This window comes from Molossus molossus, unplaced genomic scaffold, assembly GCF_014108415.1.
Source record: "Molossus molossus isolate mMolMol1 unplaced genomic scaffold, mMolMol1.p scaffold_m16_p_11, whole genome shotgun sequence".
NCBI lineage: Eukaryota > Metazoa > Chordata > Mammalia > Chiroptera > Molossidae > Molossus > Molossus molossus.
The window spans coordinates 83,049,649-83,068,016 of record NW_023425346.1 but is presented as its reverse complement, the minus strand read 5'-3'; the positions used below and the strand labels follow the sequence as shown (position 1 = coordinate 83,068,016).

The following is an 18,368-nucleotide window of genomic DNA, read 5'->3' as shown; positions in this document are numbered from 1 at the left end:
CAGCAGCCACATCCAGACTGGTAGGAGGGCGGAGGGGCTGGTCCCACACCCACGTGTGGCGGATAAAAATCAGGAGGACACCTCGGCTGGGAACGTCCTCCCTGAGGACTGAGGGGTCCCCGTCCCACACCAGGTGCCCTGCTCAGGGTTCCAGTGCCAGGAAGAGAATCCCCATCACTTCTGGCTGTAAAACCAGCGGGACCTGAGGCTGAGAGAGGCTGAGGTGGGTGGAGCCCCAGGCAGCTCCTTAAAGGGCCCGCGCATGGACTTACCGGACTCTCTCCCTCTAAGCTTGGAGGGGAGGCAGCTCGAGGGGCGCCAGAGACACACAGGGAAGAACTGAGCTGTTTGGCACTGGAGCGAGGGCTGGAGAGGGGGCTTTCTCCCGGACAAACATGCTGTCAGAGGCCTTTGTTCCTTTGGTGAGCCCTTCCCTGGGGCGGCAGACAGCCGCCATGTCTGGGACTCCAGCAACCTGGCTCACACTGGTAGCCCCGCCCTGGTGATGCCCTGAGGTCCCGCCCCACCCAACTTTCAGGCCCACCCAAGCTGTTGCCAGTTGGTTAACCGTAGGATTGGCCTGTCTTGGATCCTGCTTCAGGTTTTCCTAAATTCTTTCAAACACACAGCATCTGGTCTCAGCGAGCCCCATACCACTCGTTAAGTAATACACAGAAACAAACACAGGGAGGCAGCCAAAATGAGGAGACAAAGAAAGAACAGGTCCCAAATGAAAGAACAGATCAAAACCCCAGGAAAAGAACTAAGTCAAATGGAGATAAGCAACCTAACACATTCTGAGTTCAAAATAATGCTTATAAGAATGCTCAATGGACTTAGTGAGAACCTCAGTGAACTTAGTGAGGGCCTCAAGAGCATAAAAAAGGACCAGTCAGAAATTAAGGATGCACAGTCAGAAATGAAGGAGGCATTAACTGAAATAAAGAATAATTTACACAGATTCAATAGTACAGTAGATAAAGCCAAAAAGCAAACCATCAATTTGGAATATAAGGAAGCAAAAAACACCCAATCAGAACAGCAAAAAGAAAAAAGAATCCAAAAAATGAGGAGAGTGTAAGGGGCCTCTGGGACAATCTCAAGCGTGCCGACATTCGCATCTTGGGGGTGCCAGAAGGAGAAGAGAGAGAACAAGAAATTCAAAACCTGTTTGAAACAATAATGGCAGAAAACTTCCCTAACTTGGTAAAGGATACAGACATACAAGTCCAGGAAGCACAGAGAGTCCCAAACAAGATGAACCCCAAGAGGCCCACACCAAGACACATCATCATCAAAATGCAAAAGGTTCGAGACAAAGAGAGAATCTTAAAAGCAGCAAGAGAAAGGCAGCTAGTTACCTACAAGGGAGTTCCCATTAGACTGTCAGCTGATTTCTCAAAAGAAACTTTGCAGGCCAGAAGGGAGTGGCAAAAAATATTCAGAGTGATGAAAAGCAAGAACCTACAACCAAGATTACTCTATCCTGCAAAGCTGTCATTTAGAATCGATGACCATATAAAGAGTTTCCCAGACAAGAAAAAGTTAAAGGAGTTCATCACCACCAAACCATTATTGTATGAAATGATGAAGGGTCTTTTTGAAGAAAAAGATAAAATGTATGAACAAACAAAATGGCAATGAATACATATCTATCAACAATGGAATCTGCAAACAAAATGAACAGGTAGAACAGAAACATTCTCATAGATACAGAGACCATTTTGTTGGTTGCCAGATGGGAGGGGGCTTGGGGGAATGGGTGAAAAAGGTGAAGGGATTAAGAAGTACAAATTCGCCCTGGCCAGTTTGGCTCAGCGGTTAGAGCGTCGGCCTGCGGTCCGGAGAGACCCGGGTTCGGTTCCCGCTAAGGGCACGTACTTCGGTTGCAGTTTATCCCTGGCCCTGGTTGGTCGTGCGGGTGGCAGCCACTCGATGTGTCCCTTCATGTCGATGTTTCTCTCTCTCTCTCCCTTCCTCTCTCTCCCTCCCACTCTATCTGTACAAAAAAATGGAAAAATATCCTCGGGTGAGGATAAAAAAAAAAAAAAGAAGTACAAATTCATTGCTAGACTGACAAACCTCAAAGGGAAGGGGGTGTGGGGTAGGAAGAAATAAACCACAGAATTTATATGCATATATGCATAACCAATAGACACCGACAACAGTGTGGGAAAAGGCAGGAGGGGGGCATCAATGGGGGGAAAATGAGGAACATCTGTGATACATTCAACAATAAAGATAAAAAGAAAAAAAAAGAAATGATTGGAAATGGCTAGGAAGGCAATGGGCATCCTAGAGCCCCTCTGTCCCATCTGAAGGGGCCAGCCACCAGCCACCACTCAGTGGCAGCTGCTGATTGTTGTCACATAAGGTCCTCTAATAGTTTCATCATTAAGAAAGTATAATTTTTATGTGGAATAGTTTAAATTTTCCATGTTTGCAACTAAATAATATACTGCAACCCATGACAGAGCAAAAAAAATAATAATGCAGCAAATTTCACTTATCAGCCAGTAGGTTGCACCTTCAGGTCTAGATCAGCCAGTCCTTGATAACTGCCTGATACTTTACTTCATAAAATCAATAGATTAGTGTAACTTATTGTCCTAGCTGTCTAATCAGATGCAAATATTATCAAAACCTAGAAGAGAAAAATGTGTACACAGATGAGCTCAAGAGTCCTAGCCACTGAAGGGTTGTTTCTCGAGGGAACAGACGATGTCTTATTTTTGTTGTGGCCCCAGCACACAGCATCGTGTCTGTCGCACAGTAGGCTCGAAGTCAGTGTTTGTTGAATCAATGAATGACTAAACTCTAAGGAAAACCTCTGTAACTCTGAGGGCTTTATTCATACTTGTTAATGTAAAGAAGTAATGGTTCAGCCTTAGAATGTGGGGTTGGCTTAGAAAGTAAAAATTCTTAATATTTTCCATATTATCAACTATATATACATTTTTCTAATGATTATTATGTTGCAATTACCAATAAGACTTTTTATTTCTTTTTTTTTTTTATTTTATTTTTGTTACAGATGTTTCTCCTTTTTTACCCCATTGACACCCTCCTCCCCATCCTCCCCGCCCTGTCCCTGGCTTTGTTGTACATGTCCATTGGTTAGGCGTACATGCATATAAGTTCTGTGGTTTATTTCTTCCCTCCCTCACCACCTCCTCTTCTGAGGGTTGTCAGTCTGTACCCTACTTCCACGTCTCTGGGTCTACCCTATTCCTCAGACTGTTATCTTCATTATATTCCACAAATAAGTGAGATCGTGTGGTATTTGTCTTTTGCTGCTTGGCTTGTTTTGCTTAGGATAATACTTTCCAGGTCCCTCCATGTCATCTCAAAGGATAAGAGATCTTTCTTTCTTACAGCTGCATAGTACTCCATTGTGTATATGTACCACTGCTTTTCTATTCATTCATCTACTGATGGACACTTGGGCTGTTTCCAGATCTTAGCTATTGTAAATAGTGCTGCTACAAACATGGAGGTACATATATTCTTTCAGATTGGTGTTTCAGGCTTCTTAGGGTATATTCCTAGAAGTGGGATCACTGGGCCAAATGGCAATTCAATTTTTAATTTTTTGAGGTAACACCATATTGTTTTCCATAGCGGCTGCACCAGTCTGCGTTCCCACCAGCAGTGTACTAGAGTCCCCTTTTCTCCACACCCTCGCCAACACTTGTTTGATGATTTGTTGATGGCAGCCATCCAATGAGACTTTTTATAATATAATGGGGCAAAAGGAATTTAACTGAAAACAATCATGTAACAGCAACCCAAACCAAGTATTTGTGTGCAATTTTTATGTTACAATGTGGGGATGTGACGGCATAGAAGTGAATCAGATTAATTAAACATGCGCAGTGGCACTTTCATAAACAGGAAGGGAAGGGAAGGACTGACACTGTGCACGGAGGAGGAAGGAAAGAAAGAGCTTGGAAAGAGACTGGAATATATGTCAAGAGGACGTGTAGACATCAGAGCACCTTACTCATCATGACACCATTTGCATGTTGGTTAAACCACTCAGCAAGATGAGATCAATCAGCTGGACCTATGTCATCTCACCTGGAAATACACTGCTCTGTGATATTTTCATTTCCTGTGTGTATTTGACCCACTACAGTGAAAACTTCATGAGGGTCAGAGACTAAAACATATTACAATAAGAGCTCCTGAAGCACTGTCTACACAGAAGCATTCATTCACATTTTTTGAGTGGTTAATGGGTGACATTATATTGGTGACAGTAGAGCATAACAGTTAAGAACATGGGACTTGAAGTCAGTAGATCTTTGTCTAAAACTGTGCTTTGTCACTGACTAGCTCAGTGACTTTGGGCAAATTACTCCACCTCTGTGAGTCACAATATCATTTGTAAAAAGGGTGATAATGATAAGACTTATTCCATAAGTTTGTCATGAGGATTAAGCAAGTCAATGCTTGTAAACACCTAGTAGGATGCTGGGTACCTGACATGCACTCAGTAAATGTTTTACTGCTGCAACATACTGAAATTTCAAGTTCAGAAAAATACTGGAGCTACATGCTGATCTCTGTAGACGTGGAGAAGGGAGATTCGTTTGGTTCCTCAAAACAAACTGAGATGCTGAGAGAAAATGCTAAAAAGTGACCCAAATGTATTTTTAAAACCAACTTTTAATTTATCCCACATGCCATTTGTAATATTGTAATAGAACAAAGAAGGAAAAAGCACGGATGCAGTGTGATTTACGATCGATATAAATGATTACAAACAAAATTAGTTTGCAGATACAAGCTCACCAACAGAAAACCTTGTGACAGGTCAAGGTTTACAAAGGAGAGAAGACCTGAGATGTGGCTGGGCACTGAGGGGACATTCAAAAGGAGGACTATATGCAATATTCTTTTTTAAGCGACTTTCCTGGTTCCTAGAAAGAAACAAGTTTCACTGCCATCAATGTATTACCTTATCAAAGTCCAGCTAACTTACACACCAGTATGTATTTGTTCTTAGATCTTTAATGTTTCAACACACATTTTCAGGCCCTAATTGCTCCTACACACAGACAAAATGAAGGCAGTGCTAGAAGTACATTCAAGTGAGAAAGAGAAAGAGAGAGGCTTCGTTTCCTAAAAGGAAATGACACGTACTAAATGATCGCTATCACACTTGGCATAGCATTTATAAGAGAAAACTAAAGCCAAGCAATTAAAACGTTTTCCACCCAAATGTAGCAGAAAAAATGAACAGTCGCAGAGCAAGTACCACACATCAACTTAGAAGAGAATCAGATGCCAAAATAAGGTGATAGACTACGCCGGTGACACTTCTCCTTTTGTAGCCTCAGTATTTATGGAGCCAATTCATGGAGCCTGGAAACTTTGTAAAGAAACACTTCAACCCTGGATTTTCAGCTCTGGGGCTCAAGCAGAGGGATGACAGCCAAACTCTTGGACCATCAGCTCTCGGACAACCCGATGGACCAGCTCTTCAAGCCACAGATGTTGATTTACAGAACATCCTCTATTTCTCCTTTGCTTCCTCCAGGTTCTGGGGTGCATTCCACTGGCCTGGAAGACACCTCCATTGGAGCTTCTTCTCCCTGCCTCCTGTTACCTTCCTTGGTCTCCTCCTGGCTCAAGTGTGGCTGGCAGTCCTGCTCTGAGTTACTCCAGACATAGCCGGGTAAAGTCACGTGGCTGTCGTGCTGCCGGCCAGCCGGCCTGGTGGCTTTGGCAGAGATGAGGACCATGCGAGTGCTGGCTGCCATCTGCGACTGGCTGCTGGTGCTGTGCGTCATGGTGGTGAGCACCGAGCCGTATCTGTGGCCGCCGCACGGGGGCGTCCTTTTCCAGTCGACGGACAGATTCCACCGACTCCACATCTTCTTCACCTCCGACTGAACCTAAACCGCAAGAACCACGTCGTGCATCAGAAACCGCCAGGGAGACCCTGAGGCTTTGTTAGACGAGTGTTTGCCCTGGCTTCAGTGACAGTGGTAATATTCATTAAGAGACCACTTTGTGCCAGGGACTTGGCATGTTCTCTCTCAGCCTCAAACAACTTCCAAGAAGGTGTTATTACTGGAGATGAACAAACTGAGGCTGACAGGGAGGTAGAGGGATTTGTCCCAGGTTAGTACTGTAATAAAGTCTGAAATACAGCCAATAGACTTGTGGGAGAGGACAAAGAGGACTGGGTTGGAGGAGAAAGACATAAGCTGTGGCTGTGGCTGAGGAAGGGCAGGAAGGGGACTCAACCTGAAGTGTGACCTCCACTCTGTCACCGTGCAGGGGCACACTGACCGGGGGACCGGGAAGGAGGAGTGTACACCGAGAAGCAAGCACCTAATGCATTCTCAATGGGGGGCGGGGGGGGGGGGTTCCATTCTTTCAGCTGGAGAGTCAACCCTGTTGTTAGTGCCACTTTCCGGAAGGAAGCTCATTTGCAAGTTCCATGGGAGAATGCAAACCTGGTAAGCTGATGTCACCTGAAAGAACAGTTCAACTCCCAGACGAACAGAAATTATCCCACCACACCACATTATCCCACCATTTTTAAACATTGTAGTTTAAAAATGTCAAAATGGCCCGGCTGGTGTGGCTCAGTGGATTGAGTGTAGCCCCCTGGACTTAGAGGTCCTGGTTCGATTCCCAGTCAGGGCACATGCCCAGTTGCAGGTTCGATCCCCAGTAGGGGGCGTGCAGGAGACGGCCAATCGATGTTCCCCTCTCACATCGATGTTTCTCTCTCTCCCTAAAAAAAAATCAATGAAAACATTTATTAAAAATGTCCAAGTGTTCTAATGGATTTGGCCCAAGAATACATATTTGAGTTTCTTATAGACCTTGAAATTGATTAATAAATTTAAACATTAACTGGAATATGAAGTTCACCATCCTTCCAAGTCTCAATTTGCATTCCAACAAGTTGGTTTTGATATCAGGGTTTATAACTGAATTGACCTTAGCTTATTAAAATGAATTCTTACTTTCTCAAAATAATTTATGATTAGCCCAGCCAGTGAGGCCCAGTGGATTGAGCGCTCTCCCATGGACTGAGAGATCCTGGTTCGACTCCCGGTCAGGGCACATGCCCAGTTGCAAGCTCCATCCCCACAAGGGGGCGTGCAGGAGGCAGCCAATCGATGTTTGTCTCTCATCAATGTTTCTATCTCTCTTTCCCTTCTTCTCTCTCTAAAAAATCAATAAAAAACATTTTTAAAAATACTTTATGATTAAAATATCTCTCCTCTCCCTGCCTATCTGTCCTGTAACTCCTGGGAATCCTGAAAAGCTTCGCGTCCCATTGTGATGGAGACCTGTGAGATGTCTGGGTTTCCTTTGAACCTACCTCTCCATTGCAGTAGCAGTAGATGATAGACACGAAGAAACCCTGGAAACAAAAATGCACGTTAGGTGCTGACCATTCACGAAGACCACAGCATTACAGTGTCTCGTGTCAATTTATTCCTTCAGAAAAATGTATACATTATGCTCTCCTAATATTTTCACATCTTTAAGTTGGCTTTACATTTGTCTGAGATCATGGGGGCCATCAGCAAATCCTCAAATGACAAATGCTGATGAGAATGTTGAGTAAAGGGGACTCTAGCACACTGCTGGTGGGAATGCAGACTGGTGCAGCCACTATGGAAAACAATATGGTGTTTCCTCAAAAAATTAAAAATTGAACTTCCATTTGACCCAGTGATCCCACTTGTAGGAATATACCCTCAGAAGCCTGAAACACCAATCAGAAAGAATATATGTACCCCTATGTTCATAGCAATGCTATCTACAATAGCTAAGATCTGGAAACAGCCCAAGTGCCCATCAGTAGATGAGTGGATAAAAAAGCTGTGGTACATCCCTGGCCGGTTTGACTCAGTGGTTAGAGCATAGGCCTGCAGTCCAGAAAGACCCGGGTTTGGTTCCCTCTAAGGGTGCGCACCTCAGTTGCAGTTTGTCCCCGGCCCTGGTTGGTCATGTGGGTGGCAGCCACTTGATGTGTCCCTTTCACATCGATGTTTTTTTTTCTCTCTCTCTCTCTCCCTCCCACTCTATCTGAACCAAAAAAAATGGAAAAACATGTCCTCAGGTGAGGATTAAAAAAAAAGCTATGGTACATGTACATAATGGAATACTATGCAGCTGTAAGAAAGAACAATATCTTATCCTTTGAGATGACATGAAGGGACCTGGAAAGTATTATGCTAAGTGAAATAAGCCAGTCAGAGAAAGACAAGTACCACATGATCTCACTTATTTGTGAAACAAAATAAGCTATCGACCAAAAAAGATCCAGAATCATAAAAGTAGGGAATAGACCGACAAACCTCAGAAGGATGGGGGGTGGGAAGGGAGGGAAGAGATAAACCAAAGAACTTATATACATATATGCACAACCAATCAACACAGACACTAGGCTGGGGAAAGTGGAGGAAGATGAGCGTGGAAAGGAAGGAGGGGTCAGTGGGGGAGAAAAGGGGGACATCTGTAATACATTCAACAATAAAAAATAAAATAAATTTGTCTGAGATCTTTGCTTGGTGTCAGCTGAACCGAGCAAGCAACTGAATCAAACATGCCAAGATACACAAAGAACTGATTTCTATTATATTCCCGTCATTTGTGTTGCCACTCAAGGATCACTGAATATCCCCTGGTTGGTAAGAGACATTTGTACATTGTGAATGCTGGAAACTACAAACATAGGGTGTTAGATGGTGAAAAGACAAACTGTTTTTCACTCATTCAAAAATATTTATTGAACTTATACAATGCAAAGTGGTCAGTGTGCCAAAGATAAACAGTCTAATCAAGACAGACAAGGACCCTGTTCTCTTAGACCTTACGTTCTAGAAGGAAATACAGAGGGGTGAAATATAAGCAAATAGCCACATGAGAAAAATGTTAAGACGATAAGGGTATGCAAAAACAAGCGGTGCTGACAGAGAAGAATGAAGATGTATCTGATAAGGGACTCAATAAAGACCTCTCTGAAGAGGTGACATTTAAGCTGATCTGAGTGACAAGAAGCAGCCAGGCCTTATGAATATTAAGGGGAAGAACATTCCAGGCAAAGGGAACAGCAAGTACAAACCCCTGAGGCAGGAATGAGCTTGAGGAACCCTGCCACGCCAGGGAATGGATTTGGATTTTATTCTGAGTGCAATAGGAAGCTTCCAGATACTTCTGTCAGATAAGTGACACAATCAACCTATTTTTAAGGTTCTTCAGACTATTTATGGAGACGAGACTGAAGGCGGCAGGAGGTGGCAACAGATACATACCCCATAAGGGTCAGGGGGCATCTGCAGCAATCCATGTGACGGACGATGCCATTATTTTGAAACAAAATAAAATCTATAGAAGTCACCTCTTTCTCTGTTTTATCTCCTTTTTTCCTCTTCCCTGCCTTCTCCTTTTTTTTGCTTTCACTCATTTTCCGCTCACACGCAGGGTCACTGTTTTGTAGGTGGCACACCGTTGACAGCGCACTTTCTCGTCTGCCACCCAGGCTTGGTCACAGGGTAACCTGACCTCTGCGGGATGGACAAGCACCTTCTCACGGCCCTTGGGAGACAGGTGCGTGAAAGCCAGAGAGAGGCAGAGAAAGAGGCTGCAAGGGCAGGGGCGAGGAGGTGGAGGAGCAAAATACAAGAACCCAGTTAACAGCAGGCCCTCTACCTGAAAGGAGTTGAAGAAGAGCTCACAGTGCATCCGGATCTCCCACCCGAGCCCCGAGAAGGAGTGGGGCAGGCACACGAACACAACGTAATGCACGCCGAAGACCAGCACCAGGACCAGCGTGGATTTGGCGAGTTTCCTGAAAGAGAATGCAAACCCTTTTCCTTGACCGTCTCGCAGTGCCTTTCGGTAGAGACCGCTTGCTGGGGGAAACAGCAGAGCTAACAGGGCTGACTTTCCTCACCTCTTTGGAGCCACAGCCGCTGCTGGGTTCCCCTCCCTCCTCGTCCTGTGACTTTTATACTAAACCACGTAGGTTATTCTTACTTCCCATGACTATTATCTCCTAAGTCTCTCTAACCTCACTTCTGCTCTTCTTGTTTAAAGGATACTATTTTCATGAAGCTGTGAAATGCCTTTGTTTCTGTCCCCAGTCCTCTTTAACTTCTGTGTCTGAGACTTAAGCATTACCTCCATCTATGTTAACTGTCGTTACTTTCTCGGGCAGCATGCTGGCTTTTGTTCGTTTTAAGATCAGCTCTTCCCTAGTTTCTTCTTACACTCGGCTGTCCATTTATCATTTCATATTTTCTTATGAGCTACATGTAGTCACTTTCTCTCCACGGTCTATATCAAATATCCATCTCAAATTGTTTATAGTTCTAGGTTTCATTCTGGGATTTGGTGGAGGTTGAAAGCTAATCAATTTTACTTTATTTCCTTTAACTGCCTTTCTATATACATTTTCTTGCGTATTTGGAGGAATCCTAGGTTTTCCAGTTTAATGGGCTGACTCTAAAATGGCCCCCAGTGATGCCCACCTCCTAGTATTTACAGCCTTGCTAATCCTCTCACCTTGAACGTGGGCAAGACCTGGGACTTGCTTCTAATGAATAAAGTACAACCAAGATGATGGGATGTCACGTCTGTGATTATGTTGCATAAGACTGTAATGTTCATCTTACTAGCAGACTCTCTCCTGTGTTTGGTTCAGTGAAGCAAGTTAGCATGTTGTGAGCTGCTCTGTTGAGAAGCCCTTGTGGTTAGGAGAGGTGGCATCTGGCCAATAGCTGGCAAGAAACTGGATCCTGCCACCCATCACATAAACTTGGAAGTGAATTCTTCCCCAGTCGGACCTTAACATAAGACTGCAGCCCTGACTGACATCTTAATTGCAGCCTTGTACGAGACCCAGAAGCAAAAGGGCCCAGCTAAGCTAGGCCGATCCCAGACCCACAGAAACGGTGAAAGAGCAAGTGTGTTATTTTAAGCCACTAAGTTTGTGGTAACTCATTTTTACAATAGGTAGCCAGTACATCCAATCTCATCGTTTTCTGGTGTTTGTTTTGGTTATTTCTTGTTTTAGTTTTTTATTTGTTTTGTCTTTTGCACTTTTTATCCAAGAAATGGCCAGATCTGTCGTCTTCTTTCTTTCTCAGATACCCCTTTTTCTCTGTGAATCACTTATGCCCTTGGTAATCTCAAACAATTGGAACCTTCTCCCTTTCTCACTAGTCTTTCCTCCTTACTTTCTTACTTACTTACTTTACTTTCTTACTTATTTTCTTCTTGGAGATAAACTATGTAGGCAAGTAGCAATCACACTGGACTGAGTCTAAAGAAAACTGGATTCAGTTTCCAGATTTGCCATTAGCTCCCTGTGTGATCGTGGTTCAGTTTTATCTCTAAAATGAGGAAATAGGGCCCAAAAGTCCAAAAGTGCTCTAACCGTCCAAGGCTTTACTAGGGATCTTCTTCCAGACACATCCATTGTCCTATTATAATGATCTTTTCAGCTCCTGCACGAGCTGGACTGTCCCATGAAATCATATGGAAATGCCGAATTTAGATACGTGGAGTCGCACATTGCTCCACATGGTTCTCCTCTGCCTCTCTGGTCTCTCTTTAGTTAGTGGACCATCTGCTCCTCTTGGCTCAGGGCCATCTGATCTGCCTCACATCCAGTCTCCCCTGCAGCCTGTGGGCTCTCTCTTATGCTGTTCCTAGTCCTCATATCTCATACCTTGAGTCATCTACAGTCCACTTAATTGCAAATTCTACTTTACATCCATTTAATTCAAGGTAGCATTCCTGATAAGACAATGGGTTTCTCAGACCTAACTAATCCTTTCAACTTTCGGAGGCTCTTTGGGATGTGCTTGTCCTCCCGAACCCTGGCTAGCGAGTGCCCTCTTTTATCACATGCAGTATGGGCAGGACACACTGACTACCTTCACGGCGTTTTAATGTGGTCTACTCAGAACCTTGGAAGTCTGGTCTAAAATCAATCTGAAAAGAAAATTGTGTTTCCTCCTTTAACACAAATGGGTAAATCCCCCTGGACACTATTTTCAAATCAAGCTTTGTTCCTACTGTATGCGCCTAGGAACCAAAAACTAGGTTAAAGCAAAAACTAAAGCAGAGCAAACACACTATGAAATGATCACAAATGTAAAAGTTTAGGGACAGCCTGGGTCAACGCAGAGCAAGAAAACGCTGTCAAAGTACTAAAATTCAGTGGCCATCCGGGTAGCTCAGCCATTCAGGTTTTCTCTCTCTCTGTCTCTGACTAGGCTCAGCTACAGCTCTCTAGAGTTGTAGTCAATCTGTAGGAAAAAAGATAGTAATTAAATTAATTGTCTATTGCTATGTAACAAATCATTACGAATGTAGTCGCTTAAACCAAACCCATTTGTTATCTCTCAGTTTCTCTAGGCCTCCAGGCCAGGCAGGATGCAGTTGGGTCCTCTGCTCAGGGAATCACAGGCTGGAATTAAGGTGCTGGCCAGGACTGCGTTCTCATCTGGCCCTCAGCATTCTCTTCCAAGTTCATTCAGATTGCTAGCGGAGCTCAGTTCCTTGCTGTTGGGGTCGCTCAGTTCCTACAGACTTCCCTCAGGCTGTCCTCAGTCCTAGCCATAGGCCCTCACAACAGGTCAGATTACTTCTTCAAAGCCAGCAAGAGAATCTCTCTCCAGGATGCCAGCATGGAGTCTTATATAAAGTGTCCTAATCACAGGACCCATCGCCTTTGCCCTACAGTGTTACCTAATCAAGGGAGAAACTATCCAATCACAGGTCTTGCCCACATGCAAGGAAAAGCGTGGGGGTGGGGATTATACAGGGTATGTATACCAGGGAAGGCAGGCATCTTGGGGGTTATCTTAGAAATCTCCCTATCATAGCAGTTCAAATAATTCCTGTCCACAGAAAAGCAAATTATTCCCAATGTAATGCCACTAATGATAGGCCTGTAGATATGAACAAGGTTTGCTCATTTGCATCCATTTATAAATTCATTTCAGCATTCATTATTCTCTTTTAGACATAGGTAATATCTAACCAGTTCCTTCATTAATGAGTTAAATAATAGATCTGAAATGTGTTCATTTATATTTGTATAAGAGTTATTATTATGTCCTCTTTTAAAATGTATCCTTCAAAAACAGTGAATGAGTCAAAGTAGTAGTGTATCTTAGGCCAATGTGTCATCTATCTGTCTATTCACTTATAAAGATGGACTTTTCCACATATCAAATTATTCAACCATCCTGGGCACTAATTTGTTTCGGGGTCCATCTGGTCACCGATGCACACTGTACATCTCTGCAGCCCAGCTCTCTGAAAAGGCACAGCTGTCTAATGAGATGACTCAGACATGCAAAACTGCAAGTGGCCCTCTGGCTTGCTAGACACATGGTGGTGGCTCTGGGTCTAAGAGCAGAGCCACGAGAGGAATACAAAAAAGTCAAATGGTTTGTTGGATTCAGCGTTCAGTGTAGAAAACAGATGCCCAATTCTTGCAATATCTCTCCCTAGCTCATCTCTCCACAGTTAAAAATTTCTGAAAAATCTCTACTTGTCTTTTAAGAGTCAACTTAGCTTAAAAAAAAAATACCATTTCTTCCTTTTTAATCCCTTCTGGCCTTGAATTAATCTTTCCTTCTTTCCTACACATATAACTCCCTGTCCGTCTGTCTGTCTGTCTCTCTATCTATCTATCTATCTATCTATCTATCTATCTATCTATCTATCTATCTCTGTCTCTCTATCTTTATCTATCTTTTTCTCTGAGAACAACCATGTGTGAGTGTTTTAATGACCCCATGTCCAGGTGAAGATAGAGGCTCAGAAAAGCCCAAACGTCATCACCCAAAGTTACACAGTTAATCGTAGATTCAGCCTTAAAATCTGTCCTCCTTAGTATCATGCTGCATAATAAGTTCTGGTTGGATTTATTCCAAAAAATAAATATTAAATATGATTTTTGTGTAATAGTGAATGGAAATCTAAATTAGCCAAAACATTTATCTGTTCTTTTCCACCGTATCTTGCATTTTTCATCTCTCTCATGTTCTTCCAGTCCTGGCTGTCTTTGCTTACTTTGCAAAATAATTGAGTTGTAATGTAAAAAAGAAAAAAGTCTTTCTTTGTGTGTGTGCAAGCTCACCTGGACACTCTCTCTGCTCTGAAAGATGCCCTCAGTCTTTTAAACAGTAATATGCACTGAAATGTGTTTAAAAACTGTTTCAGATGCCACCATTTGGAAATATAGTTTTCATTATTTTAGTTTAACAAGAATATTACCTTTGACAAAGGTAATAACCAAATGAAATATAAGTTTAAAGGTACAAAAATGAGTGGGTGTAAATTTAAAGATTTAATTAAGCCTCTTAAAAGGACTATCACTGGGACAGAAACACGGGTTACATTTTCCTAAGTCTCTTTGTTTAAAAGTGAGAAGTTATTTAAACCTGACGATCTAAGGCCTCAGAAACTGCATACAGAATTGAATTCCCAAATCCCAGCCAAATAGGTTCCTACATTTTTCTCTCCAAAAAAAGAAAGTCATTTCCCATTACATTTTTATCTGTAGCTCAACTTTGGACATTATTAAAAATAAATATGTTTCATCTATGAACAAAATGTATTTTGGCTGAAAAATAATTGCCCTGACAACTATCAGTCTAGACCACATACTCATTAATTGCTTCAAATTTAAGAAACTTCTGGGTACCAGATTATTTTAAATTAATTCTGAATTCTAGATTACTTTAATCCTAGATAAATTATTCTCTTCAATTATTCTGAAAAATAATCCTTATGAATAAACTCAAAATATTGGCTATCCTATTTTTAAGATAATTCACCCTTTGTTCTTTCCAGAGTTGCTCAAATCTCTTGGGCAATTTTTCACTGAAAATACAAGTTTCCATCATTGAGAGCTACAGAAATAGGTCACTTTTATTCAGAACTAAAGAGATAAGCAGCTTTCCAACACCACTGCACTTTTTCACTTTCTGAAGAAGTATGAAAGGCTATTTATATTTTCCATTGTTCTAGCATCCTTTGGCTTTTATCTTCACCAGTGGGATGTGGCATGAGACAAACTATCTTACAATAGCAAAGGTCTTTCACTGTAGACTCTTATGCACAATTTATATTATAATATTATCACTTGCAGTACATTGAAAATAATGAGCTAGTGGCTGCTGGTTTGTTCAGGCTGTGTGTCCTATTCTAGACTCCAATCTATAGCTGCCTAACAGTACATGCTGCCTAAACGCTTAAGGGGAATGATTCAACAAAGAACGTATAGAACACCTGTGAGAGAAAATCAAAATGCTGACTATGATTTCTTCCCTTCTGTGTTTGAGACAGTATTTCAGAACAATCCAAGGTAGAAAGAAGTAGTTACATGTTTGGGGAACATAAAGGTCAATCCAAGTCCAGCTGGTGTGGTTTAGTGGTTGAGTGTCAACCCATACACCAAGAGGTCACAAGTTCAATTCCCGGTCAGGACAGATGTCCAGGTTTTGGGCCCAATCCCCATTGGAGGCCATGTTGGAGGTGGCCAATACATGTTCTCGCTCAACATTTCTATCTCTTTCCCTCTCCCTTTCTCTCTCTCTAAAATCAGTAAAGGAAAAAAATTTTTTTTTTAAAAAGAACAATCCAAATCCACCTGACTGTTGACTATATGCATCCAGCTGGATAGAGGCCACTATTATCCAGAATTTTCAAACTAATCATTGGAAGAAATAGACACACCCTTAATATAGTTTGATAATGATCATGTTCAATTTGCCCATTTCTTTATGAAAGATGGAATAATGGACCTTAATCAGTACGTCTGAAAGTTAAAAATTTATATTTGGTAGACGCCAATTTGATGGAAAGATTGAAAACAATACAGCAATCTACTTTCTTGGTGTGTTTTTCTTTTTCTTTTCAGTTTTGATATATTATTTTAAGAATGAAATAAGAGCAAGATCTCTGAGTGTGAGCTACCTAAGACCCTGGGCATGGCGCCATCTCCTTAATAAATCCTTGCTTCCTTGTCTGCAAAAAAAACAACATCAACAAAACAATGCAAATAAAAGTGTCTGCCAAGGTCATCAATAAGAGATTGGGTGGGGGGATACACATAGTTTCTAGGAAAATCCCAATCTACTAATAACAAAAAATATATATACTCCAAATTTAAACATATTGGAAAAGTTTTGGGTTATTAACATTTCCCTAAAAAGTATAACATATATATTTTTCTGATAAAACACAAATTAAACCAAACAAAAATACACATTTAAATTAATCTCTTAGAGACATTTCATATCAATTGATATCTGTTCTTTACACTAAATTGTAACCAAAATACGTCCTCTGAATGATGCCTGTCCTGGAATTACCTGTATTGCTTTCTTGTGTCATGCCCAACTGCATTGGTCTCCCAAATCTTGGTAGCCAGAACTCTAACCGTATTCAGAAACAGAATAAAATTCAGCTGAAAGAGAAGATAAGATTGCAAAGAATTATTAAGTTTGTCTTTAAGATGTTTATAAAATTTGCATAAATTGAAATTCTTTGTATTTCAAGACTGAAAATTCCTTAACTGTCAGTGAGGGGCTCTGAGATAAGATATTGAAAAGCTAGTGACTCTTGATTTGCCCTCATAAAGACACAAAGAAAAAAATTTTAACAGCACTGGAAACTAAAATTACGAGGGGGTGATCTGCCAGAATCCACAGGGAATTTCCAAACCAAAGAGCAAGTCAAGTCCTATAGCACACTGGCAGGACAAAGGATAATAGTTATTATATAAACATAACCAACTGTTCTTTTGAAATGAAGTCTCAGCTTCTGTCTCTATTTTTAGAGAGAGAAATAATAGAGTTGTTTGGGGGATGTTGTCTCTCTCATAATGTATAAAAAATATTGGGTGAAATATACAAGAATTTTTAAGGCAAATAAGATGCTGTATAAAAAAAGGCTCCCCATGTAGGCAATTCAATTGAATTTGAAATATTATAGGTGTAGGCACCACCAGAAACAAACAAGTTCTGGCTTTTAAAATGGAGGGAAAGATAAGCCCCTTTACGTCCGAGGGCCTCAAGGATCCGTGAAGAGATTCAAAATGAAGAAAAAGAACAGGGTCTGCAGGTCTGAGGTCATAAGGAAGTAGAAGCCTGAGCCTTGGGTCCTTCATTCAGGGAGTTGTCTGCAGTCCGGAAAGGTTCGTACTTAGTATGAATGGGAATGTGCGTTGCCAAGAGTGGGCTCGTGTTGGCAGCCACATGGGATGACCCACAAGTGCTGCAGTCATGGCGACAACTTGTCTTGCAGAGCCTTCAATCATCTCTGGAATTTGGAGAATTTGGGTTATTGGGTGATTGTGTGCCCCACTCCCTGATCCAGCTGACTGTATCAGCCCTGAAGCCCCTGCCACCTTGTTTGCCACCCAACCAGTTGTAGGCACCTCTCACCAACTGCACAGTATTCTCTAAGAATTGGGTGCGGGGTCTTGAGCCCCATGCCCTGCAGAAAGGACAGAGGTATGCTGTGAGCTGGTAGAAGAAGGGTGTTTTCAGGCCAATAAGAGTTGTCATTTACTGAGCACTCTCTGGTTTAAATGCTCACATGAAGAAGGGACAGGTATTTTTATTATGTCCACCTTGTATAAATGAAGAATCTCCAGCTCAAAGAAATGAACTGATTTCACCTAAGCTACCCAGCTACCAGCTGGAGTTTGAATCAGGTCTATGTAAGTCTGTATTGTGAATTCCTACCCACCACCTTATACCTTCTGTTAAGGAGTATTAAAAATAAATAAAGAAATAAAGGCAAAACATGGGAGTTGAAGATTTGCACTCATCCCCACTCACTACAACACCTGGCTCACAGACACAGTCTTTTTCAATACGGGGACGGTAAGCTGCTCATCTCACACGAGTGCTATTTCCTGAGTGGTGAAGCTTACTTCGTGCCCCAGGAATTCCTCTCCCCCTAAGACTACAGTCCTCGGCAGTACCATGCAGCAGAGACCAAAGCTGTGGGAAGGATCTGTGTACCTGCTGTTTGAAGGACAAAGTGGTAGGGGTGGGAGCTGGAGCTGGCAGAGCCGGCAGCTGGCAACTGGCATTGTCATTCCCTAGTCCTGCAAATCGGAAGAATTACAGATGGTTTCAGATGGGCCACCCCTAAACTCCATCCGTATTAAAATGAGCATGACCAGGGACTCTGTCCTCAGGTCACAGGCCACACTAAGTAAACACTGAAAAATCCCAGAAATTTTACTGAAGAGGATACACACACCCAGTGCATCAGTGCACGTAATAACCAAGAAGATACACTCAAGGACAATGGAGTGAATAATAGAAAGAATTAAGGAAAACTAAAAC

General features: G+C 42.2%; 1 protein-coding gene across 1 annotated transcript in view; it reads right to left on the bottom strand.

The window, feature by feature from the left end:
* Window positions 1–5,135: 5,135 nt before the first annotated feature.
* The window catches only part of PTH2R (parathyroid hormone 2 receptor), a 79,985-nt gene continuing 66,752 nt past the window's right edge, over window positions 5,136–18,368 (bottom strand). The window contains exons 10-13 of the mRNA XM_036253259.1: window positions 16,380–16,474; window positions 9,691–9,829; window positions 7,352–7,393; window positions 5,136–5,903 (exon numbers count right to left, since the gene is read on the bottom strand). Coding sequence (XP_036109152.1) covers window positions 5,508–5,903; window positions 7,352–7,393; window positions 9,691–9,829; window positions 16,380–16,474 — 672 coding nt within the window. The 3' untranslated portion in view covers window positions 5,136–5,507. The remainder of the gene's footprint in view (window positions 5,904–7,351; window positions 7,394–9,690; window positions 9,830–16,379; window positions 16,475–18,368) is intronic.